This window comes from Procambarus clarkii, chromosome 55 (genome assembly GCF_040958095.1).
Source record: "Procambarus clarkii isolate CNS0578487 chromosome 55, FALCON_Pclarkii_2.0, whole genome shotgun sequence".
NCBI classification, from domain to species: domain Eukaryota; kingdom Metazoa; phylum Arthropoda; class Malacostraca; order Decapoda; family Cambaridae; genus Procambarus; species Procambarus clarkii.
This window is the reverse complement of record NC_091204.1, coordinates 14105646-14129277: the sequence shown is the minus strand read 5'-3', so window position 1 is coordinate 14129277 and position 23632 is coordinate 14105646. Positions and strand designations below refer to the sequence as shown.

Here is a 23632-nt window from a genome sequence, read left to right as displayed (position 1 = left end):
AGGACCCAAAACAGAAAACGGGACAGTACGTCACTTTCGCCAGCCGCTTCCATTTTCTAGTACGATGATTTTTGGCCTTATGTGACGCATACGAGCGAAAAGCGACGTTTTTTTTGAAGGACAGGTTGTAGGAGGACAGGTTGTAGGAGAACAGGTTGCAGGAGGACAGGTTGTAGGAGGGCAGGTTGCAGGAGGACAGGTTGTAGGAGGACAGGTTGTAGGAGGACAGGTTGTAGGAGGACAGGTTGCAGGAGGACAGGTTGTAGGAGGGCAGGTTGCAGGAGGACAGGTTGTAGGAGAACAGGTTGCAGGTTGCAGGAGGACAGGTTGTAGGAGGACAGGTTGTAGGAGGACAGGTTGTAGGAGGACAGGTTGTAGGAGGACAGGTTGCAGGAGGACAGGTTGTATGAGGGCAGGTTGCAGGAGGACAGGTTGTAGGAGGACAGGTTGTAGGAGGACAAGTTGTAGGAGGACAGGTTGTAGGAGGACAAGTTGTAGGAGGACAGGTTGTAGGAGGACAGGTTGTAGGAAGACAGGTTGTAGGAGGACAGGTTGTAGGAGGACAAGTTGTAGGAGGACAGGTTGTAGGAGGACAGGTTGTAGGAGGACAGGTTGTAGGAAGACAGGTTGTAGGAGGACAGGCTGTAGAAGGACAGGTTGTAGGAAGACAGGTTGTAGGAGGACAGGTTGTAGGAGGACAGGTTACAGGAAGACAGGTTGTAGGAGGACAGGTTGTAGGAGGACAGGTTGCAGGAGGACAGGTTGCAGGAGGACAGGTTGCAGGAAGACAGGTTGCAGGAGGACAGGTTGCAGGAAGACAGGTTGTAGGAGGACAGGTTGCAGGAGGACAGGTTGTAGGAGGACAAGTTGCAGGAGGACAGGTTGCAGGAGGACAAGTTGCAGGAGGACAGGTTGTGGGAGGACAGGTTGTGAGAGGACAGGTTGCTGGAGGACAGGTTGCAGGAGGACAGGTTGCAGGAGGACAGGTTGCAGGAGGACAGGTTGCAGGAGGACAGGTTGCAGGAGGACAGGTTGCAGGAGGACAGGTTGTAGGAGGACAGGTTGCAGGAGGACAGGTTGCAGGAGGACAGGTTGCAGGAGGACAGGTTGTAGGAGGACAGGTTGCAGGAGGACAGGTTATAGGAGGACAGGTTATAGGAGGACAGGTTGTAGGAGGACAGGTTGTAGGAGGACAGGTTGTAGGAGGACAGGTTGTAGGAGGACAGGTTGCAGGAGGACAGGTTATAGGAGGACAGGTTATAGGAGGACAGGTTGTAGGAGGACAGGTTGTAGGAGGACAGGTTGCAGGAAGACAGGTTGCAGGAAGACAGGTTGTAGGAGGACATGTTGTAGGAGGACAGGCTGTAGAAGGACAGGTTGCAGGAGGACAGGTTGCAGGAGGACAGGTTGTGGGAGGAGAGGTTGTGAGAGGACAGGTTGCTGGAGGACAGGTTGTGGGAGGACAGGTTGTGGGAGGACAGGTTGTGGGAGGACAGGTTGTGGGAGGACAGGTTGTAGGAGGACAGGTTGTAGGAGGACAGGTTGCAGGAGGACAGGTTGCAGGAGGACAGGTTGCAGGAGGACAGGTTGTAGGAGGACAGGTTGTAGGAGGACAGGTTGCAGGAGGACAGGTTGTAGGAGGACAGGTTGCATTAGGACAAGTTGTAGGAGGACAGGTTGTAGGAGGACAGGTTGCAAGAGGACAGGTTGCAGGAGGACAGGTTGTAGAAGGACAGGTTGTAGGAGGACAGGTTGCAAGAGGACAGGTTGCAGGAGGACAGGTTGTAGAAGGACAGGTTGTAGGAGAACAGGTTGTAGGAGGACAGGTTGCAAGAGGACAGGTTCCAGGAGGACAGGTTGTAGAAGGACAGGTTGTAGGAGGACAGGTTGCAGGACGACAGGTTGTAGGACAGGTTGTAGGAGGACAGGTTGTAGGAGGACAGGTTGTAGGAGGACAGGTTGCATTAGGACAAGTTGTAGGAGGACAGGTTGCAAGAGGACAGGTTGTAGAAGGACAGGTTGTAGGAGAACAGGTTGTAGGAGGACAGGTTGCAAGACGACAGGTTGTAGGAGGACAGGTTGTAGAAGGACAGGTTGTAGGAGGACAGGTTGCAGGACGACAGGTTGTAGGACAGGTTGTAGGAGGACAGGTTGTAGGAGGACAGGTTGTAGGAGGACAGGTTGCATTAGGACAAGTTGTAGGAGGACAGGTTGCAAGAGGACAGGTTGCAGGAGGACAGGTTGTAGAAGGACAGGTTGTAGGAGGACAGGTTGCAGGACGACAGGTTGTAGGAGGACAGGTTGTAGAAGGACAGGTTGTAGGAGGACAGGTTGCAGGAGGACAGGTTGCAGGAGGACAGGTTGTAGGAGGACAGGTTGTAGGAGGACAGGTTGCAGGAGGACAGGTTGCAGGAGGACAGGTTGTAGGAGGACAGGTTGTAGGAGGACAAGTTGCAGTGTGGTATTGAGTAAGTGCTCGGATTCAGGGCATATGCCAGAAGCGCATTAATTAACAATTACGCTACACAAGGGAGGTAGTAAAGCATAGCTTAAAACTATAGAGACCAGTTACACTAACACCACGCGTAATTAACCTTTTTGACCGAGTGATTTGGAATCAAATCTCTAGTTTTACGGAGACCTGCCGATATGGTAGGAAGTGCAGACCCCGGTGAAGAGTAGAGGTGCCATAGGCACAGTTATCTTGAGGTTATATCTTGAGATGATTTCGGGTTTTTTTTTTTTTAGTGTCCCCGCGGCCCGGTCCTCGACCTGGCCTCCACCCCCAGGAAGCAGCCCGTGACAGCTGACAAACTCCCAGGTACCTATTTTACTGCTAGGTAACAGGGGCATTCAGGGTGAAAGAAATTTTGCCCATTTGTTTCTGCCTCGTGCGGGAATCGAACCCGCGCCACAGAATTACGAGTCCTGCGCGCTATCCACCAGGCTACGAGGCCCTCTGGGAATCATAAACTCCGGTATGGACATCAGAGGACCAGGACCACCAACCATGAGTATAATATTACCGGTACAAAAGTAGATGTATTAAAAATAACTAGAATCGACGGTTCTACAAGAACAGCCGGATGAACGAGTTGTAACGGATTGTGTGGGCCTGCTGGCCGCTCCAAAAAACAGCCTGTTGGACCAAGTTATCTCAAGTCTATCTCCAGGCCAGACTTGGGAAGTAGATGAACTCGCAGAACTCAAACCCCACTCCAGGTTTACTCCAAGTCTACAGGGCCATACAGGGCCACCGAGGGCCACAGAGGGCCACTCCGCACCAGGAGGTCATCTTGGCCCTACGCATAACGAATGTGACCCAACCCACCACCCCCATATTGCAATGGGATTGAACAGCATCTCACGATTCTGGATCGCGTTTTTTAGCACAGTTTCCCCTTACGGTCCAGGGATTTGGCTGTATTTATGTCCATGTTCTACCATACACTATTGTAATATATTTCTAGCTTTAAATCACAATTTAATGCTGATCATTTCCGTGGTGTTTTCCGCAGTTTTGCGTGCATGCTGACAAACGCAAGATGCTGCAGGAGCTGACGACGTCGCTGCACGTGCGTCCCAACAAGGCGCACGTGCTGTGGGAGCTGGCGCACTGCATCTCCTCCGCTGTCAGCGCTGACGGCTACAACCTCTATCTGGCAGACAACGTCTCCGGCACACTGCACCACTACGTCGAGGCTAAGGATGGGTTAGTGGTGGCCTGCGGTTGTGGTGGTTGGGGAGGGGGAGGGGACTTGTGGGTTGTAATGGGGGTACACTACTGGGGTTGTGATAGGCTTGTGAAAAGAAGGGACGAATAGGGGAAATGGTGAGTCAGGAGAAGTGAGAGAAGTGGGTAAAATTAGACTGAGGGGTAAGGGACCGTGTTAAGGGAGTGGGGAATCCATGGAACCCTCAAGGGAAATTAACAATTACATACCTCGTTTAACGCTTGGAGCACGTGCCTCGAACCAGGGACCGTTTTCCCAGTCAGTGTTGAAAAGGGTCGACACTGTTCTCCTGCAGAGCTGCGCTCTTGACACTATTTACCTAGACCAACATATTAAGAGGTCATCGGGGTTACTGAAACGACTATACAAATAAACAACAATATCTAAAAACACATAATAGACATATAACAAGCCATTTTATCTTTAGGTTATCTTTAGATGATTTCGGGGCTTTAGTGTCCCCGCGGCCCGGTCCTCGACCAGGCCTCCACCCCCAGGAAGCAGCCCCTGACAGCTGACTAACACCCAGGTACCTATTTTACTGCTAGGTAACAGGGGCATAGGGTGAAAGAAACTCTGCCCATTGTTTCTCGCCGGCGCCTGGGATCGAACCCAGGACTACAGGATCACAAGATCAGTGTGCTGTCCGCTCGGCCGACCGGCTCCGTCCCTCGACCGGCCATGGTTTAATAATGGCATGAAACAAAAAAGGAGAATTAGGAGAGAGTGGAGGAAATACAGAGGTCAAATTTCAGTGGAAAATATGAATAGATGCAACAACCCTTGGGAGAAACCTATATAATATATACATATAAGAACACCAGAAAGTAATTACGAGAACAATATTGCTAAAAAAATTAAAGTCAAAACACAGCCAAAGCTACTACATAGCCTTATGACAAAGAAAATGACAGTGAACGACCAAGAGCAGGATTCAACAAGTACTTCCGAACCTGTACATCTTTTTCCAATCTTTGGCGGCTTTGTTTACAATTATTATATAGTTTATGAGTATAGAAACTTTCCAATCAACTGTTGTTATAGTTATAAACAGCCTCCTGGTGCTTCGAAGCTCCTGAACTGTTTAATAATTGTAAACAAAGCCGCCAAAGATTGTAAAAAGATGTACAGGTTCGTAAGTAGTTGGGTCACTGCTTGTTGAGTCCTGCTCCTGGTCATTCTTTGTGTGTTAGTGTGTCATTCTCTGACACAACTGTCATTCTGTCATTCAACTGACACATTCTGTCATTCTCTGTGTCTTAGTGTGGAAATGTAATGACGTGTTGTGACAGCTGAGACGAGGATGCTCGTTCGAAGCCTGAATTCGACTTATCTCAGGGATAAGTACTAGGATGCTCGTTACTTATCCCTGAGAACTGGAATTATTAGGGATAAGTAATGTGGAATTAACAGGAACATTTGTGTGCAGTAGAACATCTAGAAATTTTGGAACAAATGTATTACTCTTAATATATTTGCTTCTGAAAATTCGTTGCAAACTTCTGAACACTAGAAAAGGTTTAGAAGTTTGCGACGAGGCTCGTCCTAGAATGTGAGGTGTAGGACTGCACGTGAGGTGAGGTGAATGAGGTGATATAAGACATGTTGTAGCGGTTTGATATGACGGATCAATTGACAGGAGGACTACTTGGCCCAGGGCGGACTCGCACGGGTCGTCGTGGAGCTGCGACATTGGTGTCGGGTCGTGGCTGTGCGCCTGGGTGGCCAGCACTAGGCATGTGGTCCGCGTCAGCGCCCCCTCCAGCGACCCGAGGTTCCCCAAGGGCTCCCCGTTCGCCGAGGTGAGTTATAATGATCTCTTATCTAAGCCACTGTCATGTTCTCCATAGTCACCTCTGTCCGGGTCAGTTTTCTGTAGTATGCCTTGATTTTTCTTTATCTATGTAGCTCCGTTTTCTTTATTCAAATTATAACGCTATATTGTTACTAGGCTAACCCATGTTCAAAGGCCAGATTCACGAAAGCACTTACGCAAGCACTTACGAACGTGTACATCTTTTCTCAATCTTTGACGGCTTTGGTTACATTTATTAAACAGTTTACAAGCTTGAGAACTTGCCAATCAACTGTTGTTGTTGTTATAAATAGCCTCCTGGTGCTTCGGAGCTCATTAATTGTTTAATAATTGTAAACAAAGCCACCAAAGATTGAGAAAAGATGTACAGGTTCGTAAGTGCTTGCGTAACTGCTTTCGTGAATCTGGCCCCCAAGGCTTACAAAAACTCATGATTTTACCAGAGAAAGAAATTAAGTACCGACTCAAGTTCTAAGGGAAATGGAGAATATCAATTACATTAAGTTTTAATTATAAAATATTACAATAAATCTTTAAGAGAGGAAGTCTGTTCAAGTTTGATAAATAAATTAACAGGTAATTGATAAGTGACTAGTTAAGCAGAACGACGCCCCGACCCACAGGAGCTGATGGGTGTCTGACGAGCTCTGACGTCACACATCACAAACAATTGGGAGACTAAATTGGTCTCCAATTATTCAGTACAGATTATATAATTAGAATAAATTAACTGTTTTCTTATAGAACTAATTAAACTAATATTGTTAACTCAAATTTATATAAAAAATAGAGGGTTTGTGCGCCGTGTAACTAAATAATACAAAAGATTCTCTGTACCTTTGGAGGTGGGAGGAAGGAGCTCAAGCGGCCATTGGCTGTTGGTGTTGTCATAGAGTCAGCTACTGGGAGCTAAAAATTCCAAGTAGCACGGGCTATGGTGAGCCCGTGATGGACTTACCTGGCACAGAAGCGGGGCAAGTAGCACGGGTTATGGTGAGCCCGTGATGGACTTACCTGGCACAGGAGCGGGGCAAGTAGCACGGGCTATGGTGAGCCCGTGATGGACTTACCTGGCACAGAAGCGGGGCAAGTAGCACGGGCTATGGTGAGCCCGTGATGGACTTACCTGGCACAGGAGCGGGGCAAGTAGCACGGGCTATGGTGAGCCCGTTGATGGACTTACCTGGCACAGGAGCGGGGCAAGTAGCACGGGCTATGGTGAGCCCGTTGATGGACTTACCTGGCACAGGAGCTGGGCAAGTAGCACGGGCTATGGTGAGCCCGTTGATGGACTTACCTGGCACAGAAGCGGGGCAAGTAGCACGGGCTATGGTGAGCCCGTTGATGGACTTACCTGGCACAGGAGCGGGGCAAGTAGCACGGGCTATGGTGAGCCCGTTGATGGACTTACCTGGCACAGGAGCGGGGCAAGTAGCACGGGCTATGGTGAGCCCGTGATGGACTTACCTGGCACAGAAGCGGGGCAAGTAGCACGGGCTATGGTGAGCCCGTGATGGACTTACCTGGCACAGGAGCGGGGCAAGTAGCACGGGCTATGGTGAGCCCGTTGATGGACTTACCTGGCACAGGAGCTGGGCTGTAACTTTGGCCACTGGCACACTAACCCAACGCTCCAGTGGACGGCATTACACCATGATTATAAAGCGAGCTTCTAGCGTACAGCTGTTCAACAACGTCCATGACCCAAACTATGGGTACTCTGACCCACGCTTGAGACGCTAAGTGAAACTTTGACCTTGTTTTGGGTATATTGTTGTTTAAGATTCAGCAATTCGGAACCGAACGTTGCAAGTAGCACGGCCTATGGCGATCCCGTAGTGGACTTACCTGGTACAGGAGCGGGGCTGTGTGCTATTAACGAGCACTTGGCTATTGTATATGAGGACTGACTGAGGGATAGTAATATACCCTAGAAACAAGCTTGAAACTAAATGCGAAACGATGTGTTTTTCGGGTTTAAATTAGAACGTCAGAATTCCCCATAACCTTCTACGTTTTTTTCATAAAACTGGTAATTATTTGTTTTAATTATGTCATGCATTTTGCTTTAATTAGGAACAAATAATGAAAGTCGTGTTTATAATAACAATCTCCGTTCGGGCATTCACAGGCTACAACTTGATTGAGGATAAGCACCTTTAGTATAAATGTTGTATTAAAGTGCGGCGAGTCTGTAGACACAACATTGTAACTGGCACAGCCCGAAGCTGTAAACTGACATTTAGGAATTACAGTAGTCTACTATCAGATGCCTTACGGCTTGCCAATCGAAATCTTAAGTCAGATATTTTGAAGTTAGTTCTGTGAACTCTTTTCGAAGATCACACATCCTAGGGATGCACAAAAATTAATGAAACGATATCCATTTTTTTTACTGCTGCCACCATTATTCCAATGGCACGAATTTCTGGTTATCCTGACACACAGATTAGGTTGGAATTTTATCCTTATTGTCTGTAAAGATGTGTATATTGGTTCAAAGTTTGATGAGGACAGAAGTATTTGTACTTCTTGCCATTCACAACAGCTGAATATGCAAGCTTGGAGATAACCTCTTCAGCCACAGAGTCCTCAGCGGCTCCTGTCTCGCTGTAGTTGCCAGAGACGCAAGACCTCTTGTTTCAGTTGACTCAACAGCAATATCTCCTTTGAACAAACAATATTGGCCAACATCTGGCAATATTGATATGGTTATGTTGCAATAATTTGCTTTAAAATACACTATATTACTGCGTAGTCACAAGACTTGATAGCAGTTATAACTGATATCGTTATACTGGTGTTTATGGACCAGACCACAAACTAGAAGGTGAAGGGATGACGACGTTTCGGTCGACTTAGAATGGTCCAGGACGGACCGAAACGTCGTCGTTCCTTCACCTTCTAGCGTGTGGTCTGGTCAACATACTTCAGCCACGTTATTGTGACATCATCTGGTGTTTGTTATCGTTTAGGAGCAGGAGGGTCACCACGCCCTGACGATGGTGGTGGTGCAGAGCGACGGGGAGCTGGCCGCCGTGCTCGAACTCTACCGCAAGAAGGCCGAAGAGAATTTCCACGAAGAGGACGAGGAGATCGTCAACTCGTACCTGGTGTGGGGCGGGATCGCCTTGCACTACGCTGACCTCTACCACAGCATGGTCAAACAACGCAAGCTGAACGAGTTCATCCTCTCCGTCGTCAAGTGAGTACGGAGGTGTGGCAGCTCTTTGGGTTCCGTTTATAATGACCGTTTTTATTCAAATTCAAATTTTAGGTAAAAATTCAAATTTCTATTCGGGTAATGATGAGTTACAATTATAATGTTGGATTTATAGAGCTAGTACATACAATACCTAAAGCCACTAATGCGCACAGCGTTTTGGACAAACTCGAAGTTTGTTCTTGGTTTTCGAAATTCTTATTCATCGTAATTTGTATTTAATTTTTCGTTATCTTATTCCTTCGTGAGGTGTTTACATCAGTGCTTTTTACACTTGTTGAAAAGGTGGAGTGGGTGGGATGGTACTCAGATTGTACTCGGGTGGTAATCAGATGTGCTCACCTAATTGTGTGTCATGTTGTTGTTCCCTTCTTCCCCGTGCCACTACGGGGCTGTTGTTTTAGTTTTGGCTACTCAGAACGAAATGTCTATGTAGCACGGGCTATGGTGAGCCCGGTGGTTCAGTGGTACAATTCTCGCCTGGCGCTACGGGGTGGTTGTTGTTATAGATTCTGCTGCTGGGAACAAAAGTTCCAAGTAGCACGGGCTATGGCGAGCCCGTAGTGGACTTACCTGGCACAGGAGTGGGGCTGTGACTGTCCACCAAGGTGGGTGTAGAGTTGTTACAAAGCATCAGAGCACCCGTTCCCCCCAACCACGGCATGGGGAGAGGTGGGTACCCCCTTAAGCACACACATTTCCCCACACAGCAATTGCGGGATCACCATAGCCCGTGCTACATTGACATTCCGTTCTGAGTAGCTAAATCTAAAGCAACAACAACCCCACACAGAAATCACAATAGCTTGATGCATCAAATGAGCAATTCTTTTACCATGTCGTAGCTCAGTCGATTAAGACAGCGTCTGGGATCCTCTCGGACGTTGGTTCGAACCCTTATCACGGCTCTTGTGGATTTGTACACACATTTCCCTAACAACACAAAGTAAAATATATAAAATAATGGTTAGTTGACATATCGCAAGAGTTAAGAGAATGTAATGGATAATCTTTGTGTATTTTTGTATGGGAGGATACTCTAGATGCGGTCTAACTAGAGCCTTGTACAAGTATTGTTGAATGTTTGTGCTCAGGCTACACAATCTCCTCGGTATTCTTAACTGTTTTTTGCTTTTTATATTTTGTGAATTTTGAGTCCTGGGGCCAGATTCACGAAGCAGTTACGCAAGCACTTACGAACCTGTCTATCTTAATCTTTGGCGGCTTTGTTTACAACTATTAAACATTTAATGAGCTCCGAAGCACCAGGAGGCTGTTTATAACAATAACAACAGTTGATTGGCAAGTTTTCATGCTTGTAAACTGTTTAATAAATGTATCCAAAGTCGTCAAAGATTGAGGAAAGATGTACACGTTCGTAAGTGCTTGCGTAACTGCTTCGTGAATCTGGCCCCTGGTCTGTTAATCTTGAGTCCCAGTGTTCTACCCACATCTGTGTACTAGACAGGACGCTCGTCAAGAATAATGGGGTATGAGTTTCTTTTTTGCCATGTGTATTATCTAGAACGTTTTTGCATGTACTTTTTTTTTCCAATGATTTTCGAAGTTGTTTATCAATTCAACTGGTGCCTTGGTTTTGTTGGTCATTAGCGGCTTTGATGGTCCTGGTTGGCATATTATTTGAATGACATTATCAGCGATGGGTTGGTGGGGATCCTGCTGTTTGTGGGAGAGGGAGCAGGTAGATAGGAAGGAAAGGAGGGGGTCGGAGGGAGGGGTAAGAGGGGGGTGAAGCCAGGGATGGTGGCCTTAGGGGGAGCCAGGGGGGGGGGGGGGAGGGAGGTAATTTAATTGGTTATGCCTAACGAGCTCACACGAACACCACCACCATCACCACAACCACCACCACCACACTACACACCTCGTCCCCATCACCACTACGCACTTCTAAGTGTCACACAAAACACTTGGAAATGATAAATTAGAGTACATCATTTTTGACATACACATCACCAGAGATATCCCTAAAACAACGAAATAATCAACCCATTGTTATGCAGTCCCAATACATTGGTGGAACCAGGGTATTGATCTTGGGAACTTAAATCTTGCAGGCATCCAAGAATCATGTCTTGGCCAAGTTGTCTAGTCGTCCTTTTGATACAATGCAACACATGTGTTTTCCAAGTGTGTTTCACAATGCACTTGGTTCCATATCATTGAAGATTTTTATTGGTTCGTGTCTGGCGTACTTGCAGGTCCATCTTCCAGGACATGGTCAGTATGGACACTCTCATAATGAAGGTGATGAACTTCGCCCAGAAGCTGGTGAGCGCGGACAGGGCGTCCCTGTTCCTCGTCGACGCCAAGAACCGGCAGCTCTACGCCAGGATCTTCGACATGGGCAGCGAGTTCGAGGAAGACAACCCTCCACAGTCCTTCAAGGAGATCAGGTAAGAGGGCGACATCACTGCTGGCACCGGGATTCTTAAAGCATACGAAGGCTGTACGCTTTTCACGCGATGAGTCACAATAACGTGGCTGAAGAATGTTGACCAGACCACACACTAGAAGGTGAAGGGACGACGACGTTTCGGTCCGTCCTGGACCATTCTCAAGTCGATTGTGAGAACGGTCCAGGACGGACCGAAACGTCGTCGTCCCTTCACCTTCTAGTGTGTGGTCTGGTCAACTGTACATTTTTCTTCAATCGTAGCCACTTTTCTTTACATCTATTAAACAATTTACAAGTTCCAGAGCGCTACCAGTTTGTCCATACAAATAACAACCTTCGGTTGTAAATTTTCAGAGCACATATAATGTGTGATAAATATAATCTAAGCCGTCATTGCTGAAGAAAGATGTACAAGCTTCGTAAGTTAGGACTTAAAAGTGTTTGCCGAGTCCTTGGATTAGATCAGGTATGAAGGTGTAGTGAAGGGGGTGCTGGATAAAGCCAGGTGTGTGAAGAGGAAAGGGTGGAGACGATTGCAAGTTCGAAGGTAATAGGAGACGAAGGTAAAGAAGGGGCTTAGGGTGGAGTAGGTAGGTGCTGACAAGGGTGAGATGGATAATGAAAAGGAACATGAGGAACGTTCCTCGAGGAACGGAGAGGAAGAGAGCGCCAGGCAGTAGAGCAGGCAGCGCCCTCACTCTCACGTGTGTAACATAATACCAGTGTTCGCAGGCAGCTAATCATCTCACTTTCTGCCTTCTAAGGAGATACGGTGCACTTTCTGCCTCCTCTTTCTGCCCCCTCCTCTTTCTTTCTCTCTCTTTGTCGCAAAGTTTTAACGAGAACTTGCTCCTCACATTTGTTAACTTGGGAATTGTTATCCGGACCCTCCCTAGCATGCCTTCACTCCCCTGCTCCCCACCCCTCTATACTCCCCATCTCCCCGCCCACCCATGTACACCCTCACCCACCCATGTACACCCTCACCCATCCATGTGCACCCTCACCCATCCATGTGCACCCTCACCCATCCATGTGCACCCTCACCCATCCATGTACACCCTCACCCGCCCATGTACACCCTCACCCGCCCATGTACAGCCTCACCCACCCATGTACAGCCTCACCCACCCATGTACACCCTCACCCACCCATGTACACCCTCACCCACCCATGGACACCCTCACCCACCCATGGACACCCTCACCCACCCATGGACACCCACCTACCACCTTAATCAGCCTCCCGCCAATATGTCAACAGAGCCCCTTAACTTAGGCTAATCTTCCGTGAGAGGTCGCGCGTCCCCTTATTCCCCTCTTCATAAAAATGGTCAACGTCCTAACTCATCACGATGCGTTTCACAACGCTTCGTCTGGCGGAGGGCAACGCCGTTCACGCCGATGGGTATTGACTCGGTGAAGGACGAGAATAGTGAGAAATGTCCCAAGATATATTAATAAGACGTTGTCTTTTGGTCTGTATTGTGTTATTGTCTTTGTTCCAGTGAAGTTATTTTGAGGGATTCATTGTTATCTGGTTTACTCGCTCACTTACTCACTCACTCACTCACTCACTCACTCACTCACTCACTCGTCTTTGTTTTGGGTGGGATTCGTTCCTAGTCAATCCTCCGCGGGTTCTATCACTGGGCAAAAGATGTGTGTGTGTGTGTGTGTGTGTGTGTGTGTGTGTGTGTGTGTGTGTGTGTGTGTGTGTGTATATCTAACTACTCAGCCAGCTGCTGACGTCCCCAGGATTCAACCCCACCACAGCTCTCTTAACACCCAGGTACCTATTTACAGCTAGGTGAACAGAGGCATGAGGTCGGGAAACACACTGCCAATATTTCTGTCCTCGTCAGGATTCGAACCCTACGACATGAGACTGTAAATCGTGTTTGTTAAATGTTTGACCACGAACTTCACCCTGTGCCTCACTTTCCCCCATAACTTCCCCCTCTCCTCATGTCCCCCCTAACTTCCCCCTCCCCTCATGTCCCCCCTAACTTCCCCCTCCCCTCACGTCCCCCCCTAACTTCCCCCTCCCCTCATGTACCCCCATAACTTCCCCCTCACCTCATGTCCCCCCTAACTTCCCCCTCACCTCATGTCCCCCCTAACTTCCCCCTCACCTCCCCCCTAACTTTCCCCTCCCCTCACGTCCCCCCCTAACTTCCTCCTCCCCTCATGTCCCCCCATAACTTCCCCCTCCCCTCATGTCCCCCCATAACTTCCCCCTCACCTCACGTCCCCCCTAACTTCCCCTTCTCCTCACGTCCCCCCTAACTTCCCCTTCTCCTCACGTCCCCCCTAACTTCCCCTTCTCCTCACGTCCCCCCTAACTTCCCCCTCCCCTCATGTCCCCCCATAACTTCCCCCTCCCCTCATGTCCCCCTAACTTCCCCCTCACCTCACGTCCCCCCTAACTTCCCCTTCTCCTCACGTCCCCCCTAACTTCCCCCTCACCTCATGTCCCCCCCTAACTTCCCCCTCACCTCATGTCCCCCCATAACTTCCCCCTCCCCTCATGTCCCCCTAACTTCCCTTCTCCTCACGTCCCCCCTAACTTCCCCCTCCCCTCAGATGGATGCAGACCTTGTATTCACTAGTAATGAGGAAGGAGTTACTTGACTTAGTCTGGTGTAGTGCTGAGAAGTTTCCTCAAGTTGAGGAGGATCTCCCCTCACCGTGGATGAGGGGAGATCAGCTGAGATGGTTGGTGAGGGGAATGGTGAAATTCACAGAAGAGGGAATAAGGGGAGTGTTTCTTGGTGGAAGATCTCCTGGCGGGAGAATAAGGAAGAAAGAGGAGAAACAATATTGTGCAGAAATGAGAACGTAAAAAAAGAGAAATGGAGATGAAAGTGAGGAATGGGTGATAGTGAAGGTGATGGGGGAAGATGGTGTGTTACTCATATACGACCCTCTTCCCTCCCCTTACCCCTTCCCATGGTCAACAGTCGCCTCTAATCCATCGCTTCTTATAGAAAACACCGACCTCACCTAACCTTCTTGGTATGTTAAGATAAGCATCTTATTGCTTCTTAATTACAATTATTACTTAACCTATACCGTTGATAGGTTAAGTAGTAATTGTAAATAAGAAGCATTAAGATGCTTATCTTAACATACTAAGAAGGTTAGGTGAGGTCGGTGTTTTCTATGAAGCTTTTCAAGGTAAACTAAAATATTCACAATCAATTAGTATGTCACATATGCACTTATTAAATAAGCCAATATTGACTGTAAGCAAGTACGAGAACGGGTTGCACCTCTTGGCCTCTTCCTAAGGCCCAGACCTCGTGGCAGGTAAACGTTTCGCTCTGAACAATGTTCTTCACGAGCGAAACTTCCTCCGTAATGGATTGTTCTTTTTTGGTAATCTTCCTGACAGCTATGTTAGCAACCTTCCCCTCATGTCAGAGGGGTTTCCTTAGCAACCCGTCCCTTCATATCCGGGGGGTTTCCCCCTAGTTCACGTGGTTTGTAGACATCAACTCACCCGATGTACTGACTAGTTGTGCTTGCGGGGGTTGAGCTCTGGCTCTTGGGTGTCGACAATAGTGTTCTTAAAGTTCAAGTATGTTTATTGAGACAAAGAAATACGTATCAAAGCGATAGAGTAGCTTAGGCTATTTCTACCCCCCCCCCACACACAGTGTTCTTCATCTCATTGTTCTCTGCAGGTTTCCCATTGGCACTGGGATAGCCGGGATAGTGGCGCAGAACGGACAGGTGTTGAACATTCCGGACGCGTACGCTGACCCGCGCTTCAACCGGACAGTGGACCAGCTAACCGGATACGTTACCAAGTCGATCCTGTGCATGCCCATCTTCATCAGAGGCAACGTTATTGGCGTTATGCAGATGGTTAACAAGGCCACTGGTGCCTTTAGCAAGGTAGGTGGGTGTGGTATGGTGATAGGGGCGCTAGGTGGAAGTGGCTAGGTGGGTGGAATGGGGTGAGAATAGGTGGGGGATGGGTGGTTACAGACGGATGGGAGGATAGTTTTCGTTCAGCCAAGGGGGGATACGAAAATTGGGGATTTGCAGCAATTAGAGTGAGGGATTGTATGGCAGAGGCTGGGGGGGGATAGTTGAGGTAGCAGACCACTATAGTCCACTATAGTACAGACCACTAGTCGGGAGCCGGTCGGCCGAGCGGACAGCACACTGGACTTGTGATCCTCTGGTCCCGGGTTCGATCCCGGGCGCCGGCGAGAAACAATGGGCAGAGTTTCTTTCACCATATGCCCCTGTTACCTAGCAGTAAAATAGGTACCTGGGTGTTAGTCAGCTGTCAGGGGCTGCTTCCTGGGGGTGGAGGCCTGGTCGAGGACCGGGCCGCGGGGACACTAAAGCCCCGAAATCATCTCAAGGTAACCTCAAGATAGTGGTAAGATAGGAGAGCCTGGGAGAGTGTTGAGATTGATGGGACGATAGATGGTTACCGTAGACTACCCAGAGACAAGAACGGTAGTGAATGAACTGCTGAAATTACACAGGAGTGAAGATGCGTTAATTGGGAGTAACGTAGTGAGTGGAGGGCGTTACTGGTGGGAACTTGTCGATACATCACCTGGTGTACTGTTCCATCCACTCTCTGTACTGTTCCATCCACCCCTTATACTGTTCCACCCACCTGTAGTGTTTCACGGAGCCCCTTATTGCTTTCTAACCACCTCTTGAAATATTGCACCCCCCTGACCCTGTATTTCGCCTATCTTCCATAGTGTTCCATCCACCACCAGTAGTGCGTCACCCTCGTAGTGTTTTCCCAGTCATTTTGTGGTGTTCCACCCAACACCGCTAATGGTCCACTTGTAGTGTTCCACCTGCCTCTAGTATTTCAGCTGTTGTGTTCCGCCCACCATCTCTAGTGTTCCACACAGGAGGACGAGGAGTCGTTTGAGATGTTCGCCATCTACTGCGGCCTTGCTCTACACCACGCAAAGCTCTACGACAAGATTCGTCGCTCAGAACAGAAGTATAAAGTGAGTGACCCGTCTCTTAATTCATTCCTTCCTCCGTCCCTTACGCAAAGTACAGCTCCTTATACCTCCTTCCCCACTCCTTGCATCCTGTTGCTCTCTTCACTACTCGTCTCATCCTTCTTTGCTCCATTCCTCACTTCAAGCTTCTCCGTGTCGTTCCTTGTTCACGGATTGTCTTTCTCTCTTCAAATTTCATTCTTCTCTCTTCTTCCCTTATCTTAATGTTCACCTGTGACTGTCTTGAAGAGTTGCTTTCCTGTTGGGGCCATGGAAGATCACCCTATGGTCCTCATACCCAGAGGGTTGGTACCACTAGCTGCTTCATTGGTCCACATAACCAGAGGGTTGGTACCACTAGCTGCTTCACTGGTCCACATAACCAGAGGGTTGGTACCATCTTCTGTTACATAATTTGATCCCAACGTCAACTTCCAACAGCTGCTAAGAAACTGTGGGCAGAAAATTTTTAAACCCTCCTCTCTCTCTCTCTCTCTGTCAGTCAAGTCTTGATTATAAGTTTCTCAGCCTTAGAGGCTCTCTTTCACCCTCTTAGATGGAGTGGGGGCGCTGGTTATAAAGATTTCCTGTCTGGATAAACCTCATTTAATGGATCTCAAATCACAAGGCACTCGGTTGCATTTACATACGAAGGCACTCTTTAGGCTGGAGTGAAACACTTGATTATTCAGGGGTCTCATTTAACTTTACTTTAAAGTCTTGAGAGATGCGAAGGGCATTTGTCTTGGTAATTTGATGAGTCTTGAATGTTTCGCTTGGCCTCCAGGCGGTCACTTTGGGCAAAGACTTGTCCTTTTTCCTATCTAAGGAGAGGTGCTTCTGTGTAAAGGCTGTGGTCTCTCTTCATCCTTCTCTTTATCTTCCATATCATCGTCTTTCTCATCTCCACTATCGTCAGTACAACCTTCCTTCCCTAGATACACATATTCTTTTCACAATATATTTCTTCTCTCTCCTTTACCCTTATTCTTTGTTTATCCCTCTTTCAGCCCTTAATTTTCTTTTATCCCTTCTTTTAATCCCTCTTCTCATCTTTCTCTTTCCCACCCTCTGCTTCCTAACCTCCTAACAAACCCCTTCAGTCCACCCTGAGATAAACTATCTATCATATATATATATATATATATATATATATATATATATATATATATATATATATATATATATATATATATATATATATATAACAACAACAATATACTGTAGATTTTGTTGCCTGATTGTTATCGGACGTAAATGTATATTTTTTACATTTATGCCTCATAAATGTGTATATTATTTTGTTTAAAGCACGTGGTTCTGTCACCCCCAGTCATGTTGTCCTGTCACCCCCCCCCAGTCACCTGGTGCTGTCACCCCCCCCCCAGTCATCTGGTGCTGTCACCCCCCCCCAGTCATCTGGTGCTGTCACCCCCCCCAGTCATCTGGTGCTGTCACCCCCCCCCCAGTCATCTGGTGCTGTCACCCCCCCAGTCACCTGGTGCTGTCACCCCCCCAGTCATCTGGTGCTGTCACCCCCCCCCCCCCCAGTCACCTGGTGCTGTCACCCCCCCCCAGTCATCTGGTGCTGTCACCCCCCCCCAGTCACCTGGTGCTGTCACCCCCCCCATTCACCTGGTGCTGTCACCCCCCCCCAGTCACCTGGTGCTGTCACCCCCCCCCCAGTCACCTGGTGCTGTCACCCCCCCCCCAGTCACCTGGTGCTGTCACCCCCCCCCCCAGTCACCTGGTGCTGTCACCCCCCCCAGTCACCTGGTGCTGTCACCCCCCCCCCCAAGTCACCTGGTCCAGTCACATGGACCAGTCACCCCCAGTTACCTGGTCCAGTCACCCGGTCCTGTCACCCCAGTCACCTGGTCCTGTTACCCCCCCCCCCTTCCCCAATGTTTCGGTCCAGTCACCCACAGTCTCCCGGTCCAGTCACCCCCCAGTCTTCCGGTCCAGTCACCCCCCAGTCTTCCGGTCCAGTCATCCCCCAGTCACCTGGTCCAGTCACCCCTACTCACCTGGTCCAGTCACCCCCAGTCTTTCGGTCCAGTCACTCCCAGTCTTTCGGTCCAGTCACCGCCAGTCATCCGCAGTCACCTGGTCCAGTCACCCGATAATATCAGCTGTGAGAGAAACAGACACAGGGATGACGTCAGCAGCGTGGGGCGTATGAACACACAGCCATAAGGTCGTATGCCATTATAAGATATCTGGCAGAAATGGTCCCTATGGTCGTCATACATACAGCTCCTTGTCTTTCGCCTCCGCTAAATTCTTAACCAAACTGGAGTGAGGAAGTTAGATAAAGCATTATTTTGCTATTTTCATTTTTTGGGAAGCGTTTCAGAGACCTTTGCTGTTTTACCTGAGTTTACCTGAGAGACACTAGTGGCCTCGATGAGGACAGGAAGGCGGCGGCTTGTCGATGGTCAATTTTTGCCTTGTGAATCCCAAGGGTATTCACAAATCCTTGTGAATATTTAAAGGGTTTTCGCTGTGATTTGGTGTTTTAGTTGAATCGTCCCTTTAGTATACTTAATGTGGTATTTAAATTTCTTCGGTCCCATTCAGCTGTCAAGAACAGTCGAGAACAGTTCATAGCTTATGGAGAAGAACGAATATTTGTCAAGTTAAAGTATTACGCTTTTTATATTACTGTACAAATCAAACAAAAGGATTTTTAAGTAAGAGATCTCTTTCTTAAAAGATGTTTCTTAGTGCTATCTCCGTGTATGGAAGAAGATCCGTAAAATAGCCGGCAAATTTGTTCCAGATATGGTCACTGCTTGATCGCAAGCGGGGATGTTTCTGGCGGGGGAGAAAGAAACAATTGCGCAGCGCGTCCCGCGGCGTTGCGCGGGCAGTTTGGGGCCGTATAAATACGGGCGCACAATGGGGCTCTGCCCTCACTCCGCCTGCCCTCGCCGCTGCCCTCGCAAAACTTTGTAATTTAGGTTTCGTATATGTTGCAGCACCATTGACGTACTTTGCTAGCTGTTGTTTATGCGCCAACATTCCTTCGTTATTCTTTTTTCTTTAATATATAGAGTTCTTACAATCTTGTCAAGCCACTAACACGCATATAACATTTCGGGCAGATTCTTAATCTTAATTTTCCGTGGAATACGACAAGCCAAAATCGTTTAACAACCAGGTACTCATTCACTGCTGGGTGAACAGAAGCGTGCAGGTAGAGAACAAATCCACAAGGGCCTTGACGAGGATTCGAACCTGCGTCCGGGGGCATCCCAGACACTGCCTTAATCGACTGAGCTACGACAGGGTTAAAAGGGTTAAAACCGAAGTTCTGCTGAACTTACTGGCCCTTGGCCCTTGTGAATTTGTTCATTTGATGCATCACGTTAGTGTGATCTCTGTGTATGGTGCAGGTAGAGATTGCACACCTGGTCAATCCTCCCCGCCCAGGATACGAACCGAGTTTTGCCAAAGCCCTGGCAAAGCGCGGGGCACTTAAAATTGAACATGCACACAAGTAGTTGACCAATGAGGACTGTGGTACGAGTGGTCCTCTGCATAATACAACTATTTACAACTTCTAGTTAGGCCTGCACATGATTGTTCTACAGCTGGTGACCACTTAAGTCATGGATGAACTGCCACGCTGATTAATAACTGTAATGACTGTAGATTAAGTACATTACCTAGTCTTCACCTAATCACCCAAAGCTGAGTTTATACTGAAGGAAAAAAAATTATTCTGGATAAATATTTTTTTATTTTAGCCTCTGTTCCTGAATATTTGGTGCAGTTCGTGTAAAATCGACTGGTGCCTGTGCCTTGGTTCTTCTAGTATGTTCTTTAATTAATACTTAAGTTGCATCCCCTTTCAGGTAGCCCTTGAAGTGCTAAGTTACCACAACTGTTGCACTGATGATGAGCTTGAAACTCTTCAAGCCGACTCTTTAGCGAACGCACTGCCAGGTGTCGATGAGTAAGTAAACTTTACTAAGACCAGTCAGCGTAGCTAACCATCTTGATGTGTCTTCAGCAGTAAATTTGTTGTCTGTGGGTAATCATGTTTTCTTTCCATGCTTCTGTCGAGGAATGACTAACTTTGTAACTAACCTTTCTCTCTGATTATTCTCCTTGCAGGGCCTATTGAACTATGCCAAGGAATGTTAATGTCAAGTTAAAGGTGAAGTATGTTTCATCTATAACAATGAACCTCTGTAACATTCCATGAATTAATAAAATCCTTAAGTATTCAGCGTCTGCATATTCGTATTACTGAAAACAATATACAAATAATTATATTTCATCATGGAACGAAAACATTGCTTTGTTGTTTCATAGGCTACTGCAAGCCCCTCTTGTTGGTTCTTCCTTTCCGAACCCCATCATATACATCCACTTGAATGCTAAATAGCTCCTTCCTTGTCAACTTTTCCAGGTAGCTCTGGAAATGATGAGCTACCACAGCAGTTGTGTGGAGGAGGAACTTGACAAGTTGTTAAGGGAGGATGTGCCCCCTGAGTTACCTGACGTGGATAAGTAAGTATAGGCTGAAGGGCGGGCTGCGTCAGACAATTTGGCTGCTTGAGAGGTTCCTCTGCCCTCGGGAACATTTCATAGTAATGACAAGGTCGAAGTAAAAGATCATTTAATATTAAGCAAAAAAAAAAAAAGTACGTACATTTGACAAGTTGTGTTCATTATTTTGCATCTATCCGGAATGAACTGTTGGCAGACTTTGCTTCCGAGTGTGAAGGACTCTGAAGATCACCAGTCAATCTGGGGATATTGTTAAATTGTCTAACGCAGCCTAACATGACAAATTCCCCCAATGAGCATCATTCGCCACTGATGGAAATTCAATAATGCTCTTCTGGCTTCATCATTTTACTGAGGCGAGCATAGGTTTATTTCGAATAGGCTACACATTCTTCCTACTTTCTGTAAGCTGATCTTATGCTTAATAGTTACATAATTAAAAGGGGACTTGATTGTCTTAGTGTGCTTATTAGAGGAAGTATTTTGCCAATAGTGGACTATAGATTAATTAGTATTTTGTCTGGGTTCATGAGTCCCGAAAACCTCCGCTATCATATGGCCTAAAATGAATGTAGAGGACTCTTAACTTGTTAAATATTGATCCTTTTAAAATGTTATCCTACCAATAGTGATATTATCATAAGCTTGAACTTTCATATAAATAGTGAGCTTATCCTGCCATTATTAACCTTATCTTGCTCGATTCTATCAAATAATTGTTATCTCGTTAACAACTTAGCCTTTTAATTAGATATGCTTATGTGGTTTGGATTACGCCTATATTTAAGTTCCCACACAGTTAATTTACACCTGTTTTCTGTTGTATATAGTCTTTGAATTTGATCTTTCTGGCCACAATGACTGAAGCACTTGTGCCAGACTCTCAGTAGAGCACCAGAGCATGATCAAGCAGGGAACATTATTGTCATTATTCATGGCCTAAAGTAGTACCAGTGAAAAGTGTAAATGATGTTTCACTATACAGGCAGCATAAGAGATTTAAGTGAAGCAAGATATTTCCAAAGGGTATTACGATGCTCCGATGCCGAAACAAATTTGCAGACGATGAGTCACAATAACGTGGCTGAAGATATGAAGATGAGACGACGACGTTTTGGTCCGGATCATTATCAATTGACTTGATAATGGTCTAGGGCGGACCGAAACGTCGTCGTCTCCTCATCTTCTAGTGTGTGGTTTAGCCGAGACAAATTTATTCAAATCCAATGGAGGCGGTTCGTAAGCTATGTAGAGTCGAGGTTTGTGCGCACTCGCGTCCTGATTCAGGGTTTGAGGGCTTCGCTGTTCGGTAGGGTTACCAACACTCCCATATAACACACCACTGTTCAAATTTCACCGCGGTATTAAAAAAAAAAGATATAAAATATCACTGCAATGTTAAACTATGAATACATATTCTTTACATTGCTGCTACATTGAGGTTCTATTGTTTAAATGCGAATTTATCATATTGCCGACGTTTGGGATGACAGCTTTGATTAAGAATAAACAAAAACTGAAATTTGTTCATTATAAATCATTTACCAAATTAAACTCACTTGATAAAGAGTTAGTAATTACCAAAAGGTGGGATTATATGTCTTGAGTTAAAGAATATTCAAAAGCGCTTACATATTTTCAAAGTGCCAATGAGATAGGAATTGGATTCACAGAGGATTGTATCGAAACACACACGGCTCAAAGGAACAGTGCGAAAACAAAATTTCCAATCGCCCTAAAAATCAGGACATTCTATGAAGAAATAAACAGTTATGAAAGAAACAGTGCAGTTTTTGACAGGAAGGCTCAGGTCTCTGATCCATCTCCACGAGTTAATTTTGCATGGCTAATACGCAATTGAACTATATGTTTAACACATCTCTAACCTTGTCCATGGAGGACTGAAGAAAATGTATATATGCTGGTTAGCATTGTAAACGTGTGGCCACGTCTATGGTAGAAAATAATAATAATAATAAAAAAAAAAAAAAAAAAAACTATTTTTTTTACTTTCTGTTCTTTCTGGTACAGGCTACACTTTAATCTATGTAACTTGTTATCAGAAAAATAACCATCTATCAATGCAAACTATTACGGGTCGTCTTATGAATGACAAGGTTGTGAAATCCGGGTAAAAAATTTATTTTGGAAGATGGGGGGGGGGGGGGTGAGCACAGCACCAACTTTTTAAAGAAATTTGAGATTACTATGTATTGTCTTGCATCCAAATCGTTTGTGATTTCTAATTCTAGAAGATCAAGTTTAATAGGTTATGTCTGGGCTGGAAATGTACAGTACAGTAGTCAAGAATATACTTTGACTTTTAGACAAACAGCAGGACGAACAGTGAAATCCTCATTGAAGTAGCGAACGCCATGCATTGGAGATAGTTAAGATAGTTAATATTGCTAGATAGTTCATTTCAAGTCTTCCATCCTCTCCATCAAAAATCACAACTCTCTCTTTCCGGTATGGTTTTCTTTTGCTTGCTTCTCTCTTCTGTATTGCAAACTGCATATAACTGTACATTGATTTGTAGAGGCATTTAGTTGCTTATTACATGCGTGGTATTGTAGAATTGTATAGATATTAACATATTATTTAATGTGTGTGCTTTGGCATTAGATAATCAAATCTACTAGTTTTATTTCATTATGCACTAGTAAGCACAAGCAGCCAGTAGTTGTAATATCTACACTCACATTATACTTAATGCTTCAGCAAATAGTTACTTAGTCGTGGCCATGTGTCTGGGAGATAGTCTGTTTTTGATGCTAGAAATGCATTTGCATACTATTTGTCGTTATCTTGAGTAAAATAATACAATTGACACGAAACAAACAGTAAAACTGAATGCAGCCTTGACGAGAACTGAAGCTCAAAAATTATCTATGCCGGCTAACTCAATGAAAATAGCACCAATGATTTC

The 23632-nt window shown here is 46.4% G+C and overlaps 1 protein-coding gene across 16 annotated transcripts in view; it reads left to right on the top strand.

Annotated features, from left to right (window-relative positions):
* LOC123755059 (probable 3',5'-cyclic phosphodiesterase pde-5) overlaps positions 1 to 23632 on the top strand; it is a 187282-nt gene that overhangs the window by 149747 nt on the left and 13903 nt on the right. For 9 of the 16 annotated variants that reach the window (XM_069305476.1, XM_069305478.1, XM_045737560.2 and 6 more), the window contains 7 exons: positions 3519 to 3712; positions 5374 to 5536; positions 8526 to 8755; positions 10993 to 11187; positions 14878 to 15091; positions 16084 to 16185; positions 20043 to 20143. In XM_069305476.1, the coding sequence (XP_069161577.1) occupies positions 3519 to 3712; positions 5374 to 5536; positions 8526 to 8755; positions 10993 to 11187; positions 14878 to 15091; positions 16084 to 16185; positions 20043 to 20143 (1199 nt within the window). Of the gene's footprint in view, positions 1 to 3518; positions 3713 to 5373; positions 5537 to 8525; positions 8756 to 10992; positions 11188 to 14877; positions 15092 to 16083; positions 16186 to 20042; positions 20144 to 20602; positions 20704 to 23632 lie in introns of all 16 variants that reach the window. The other 7 variants (XM_069305477.1, XM_069305485.1, XM_069305483.1 and 4 more) reach the window with 3 other exon arrangements.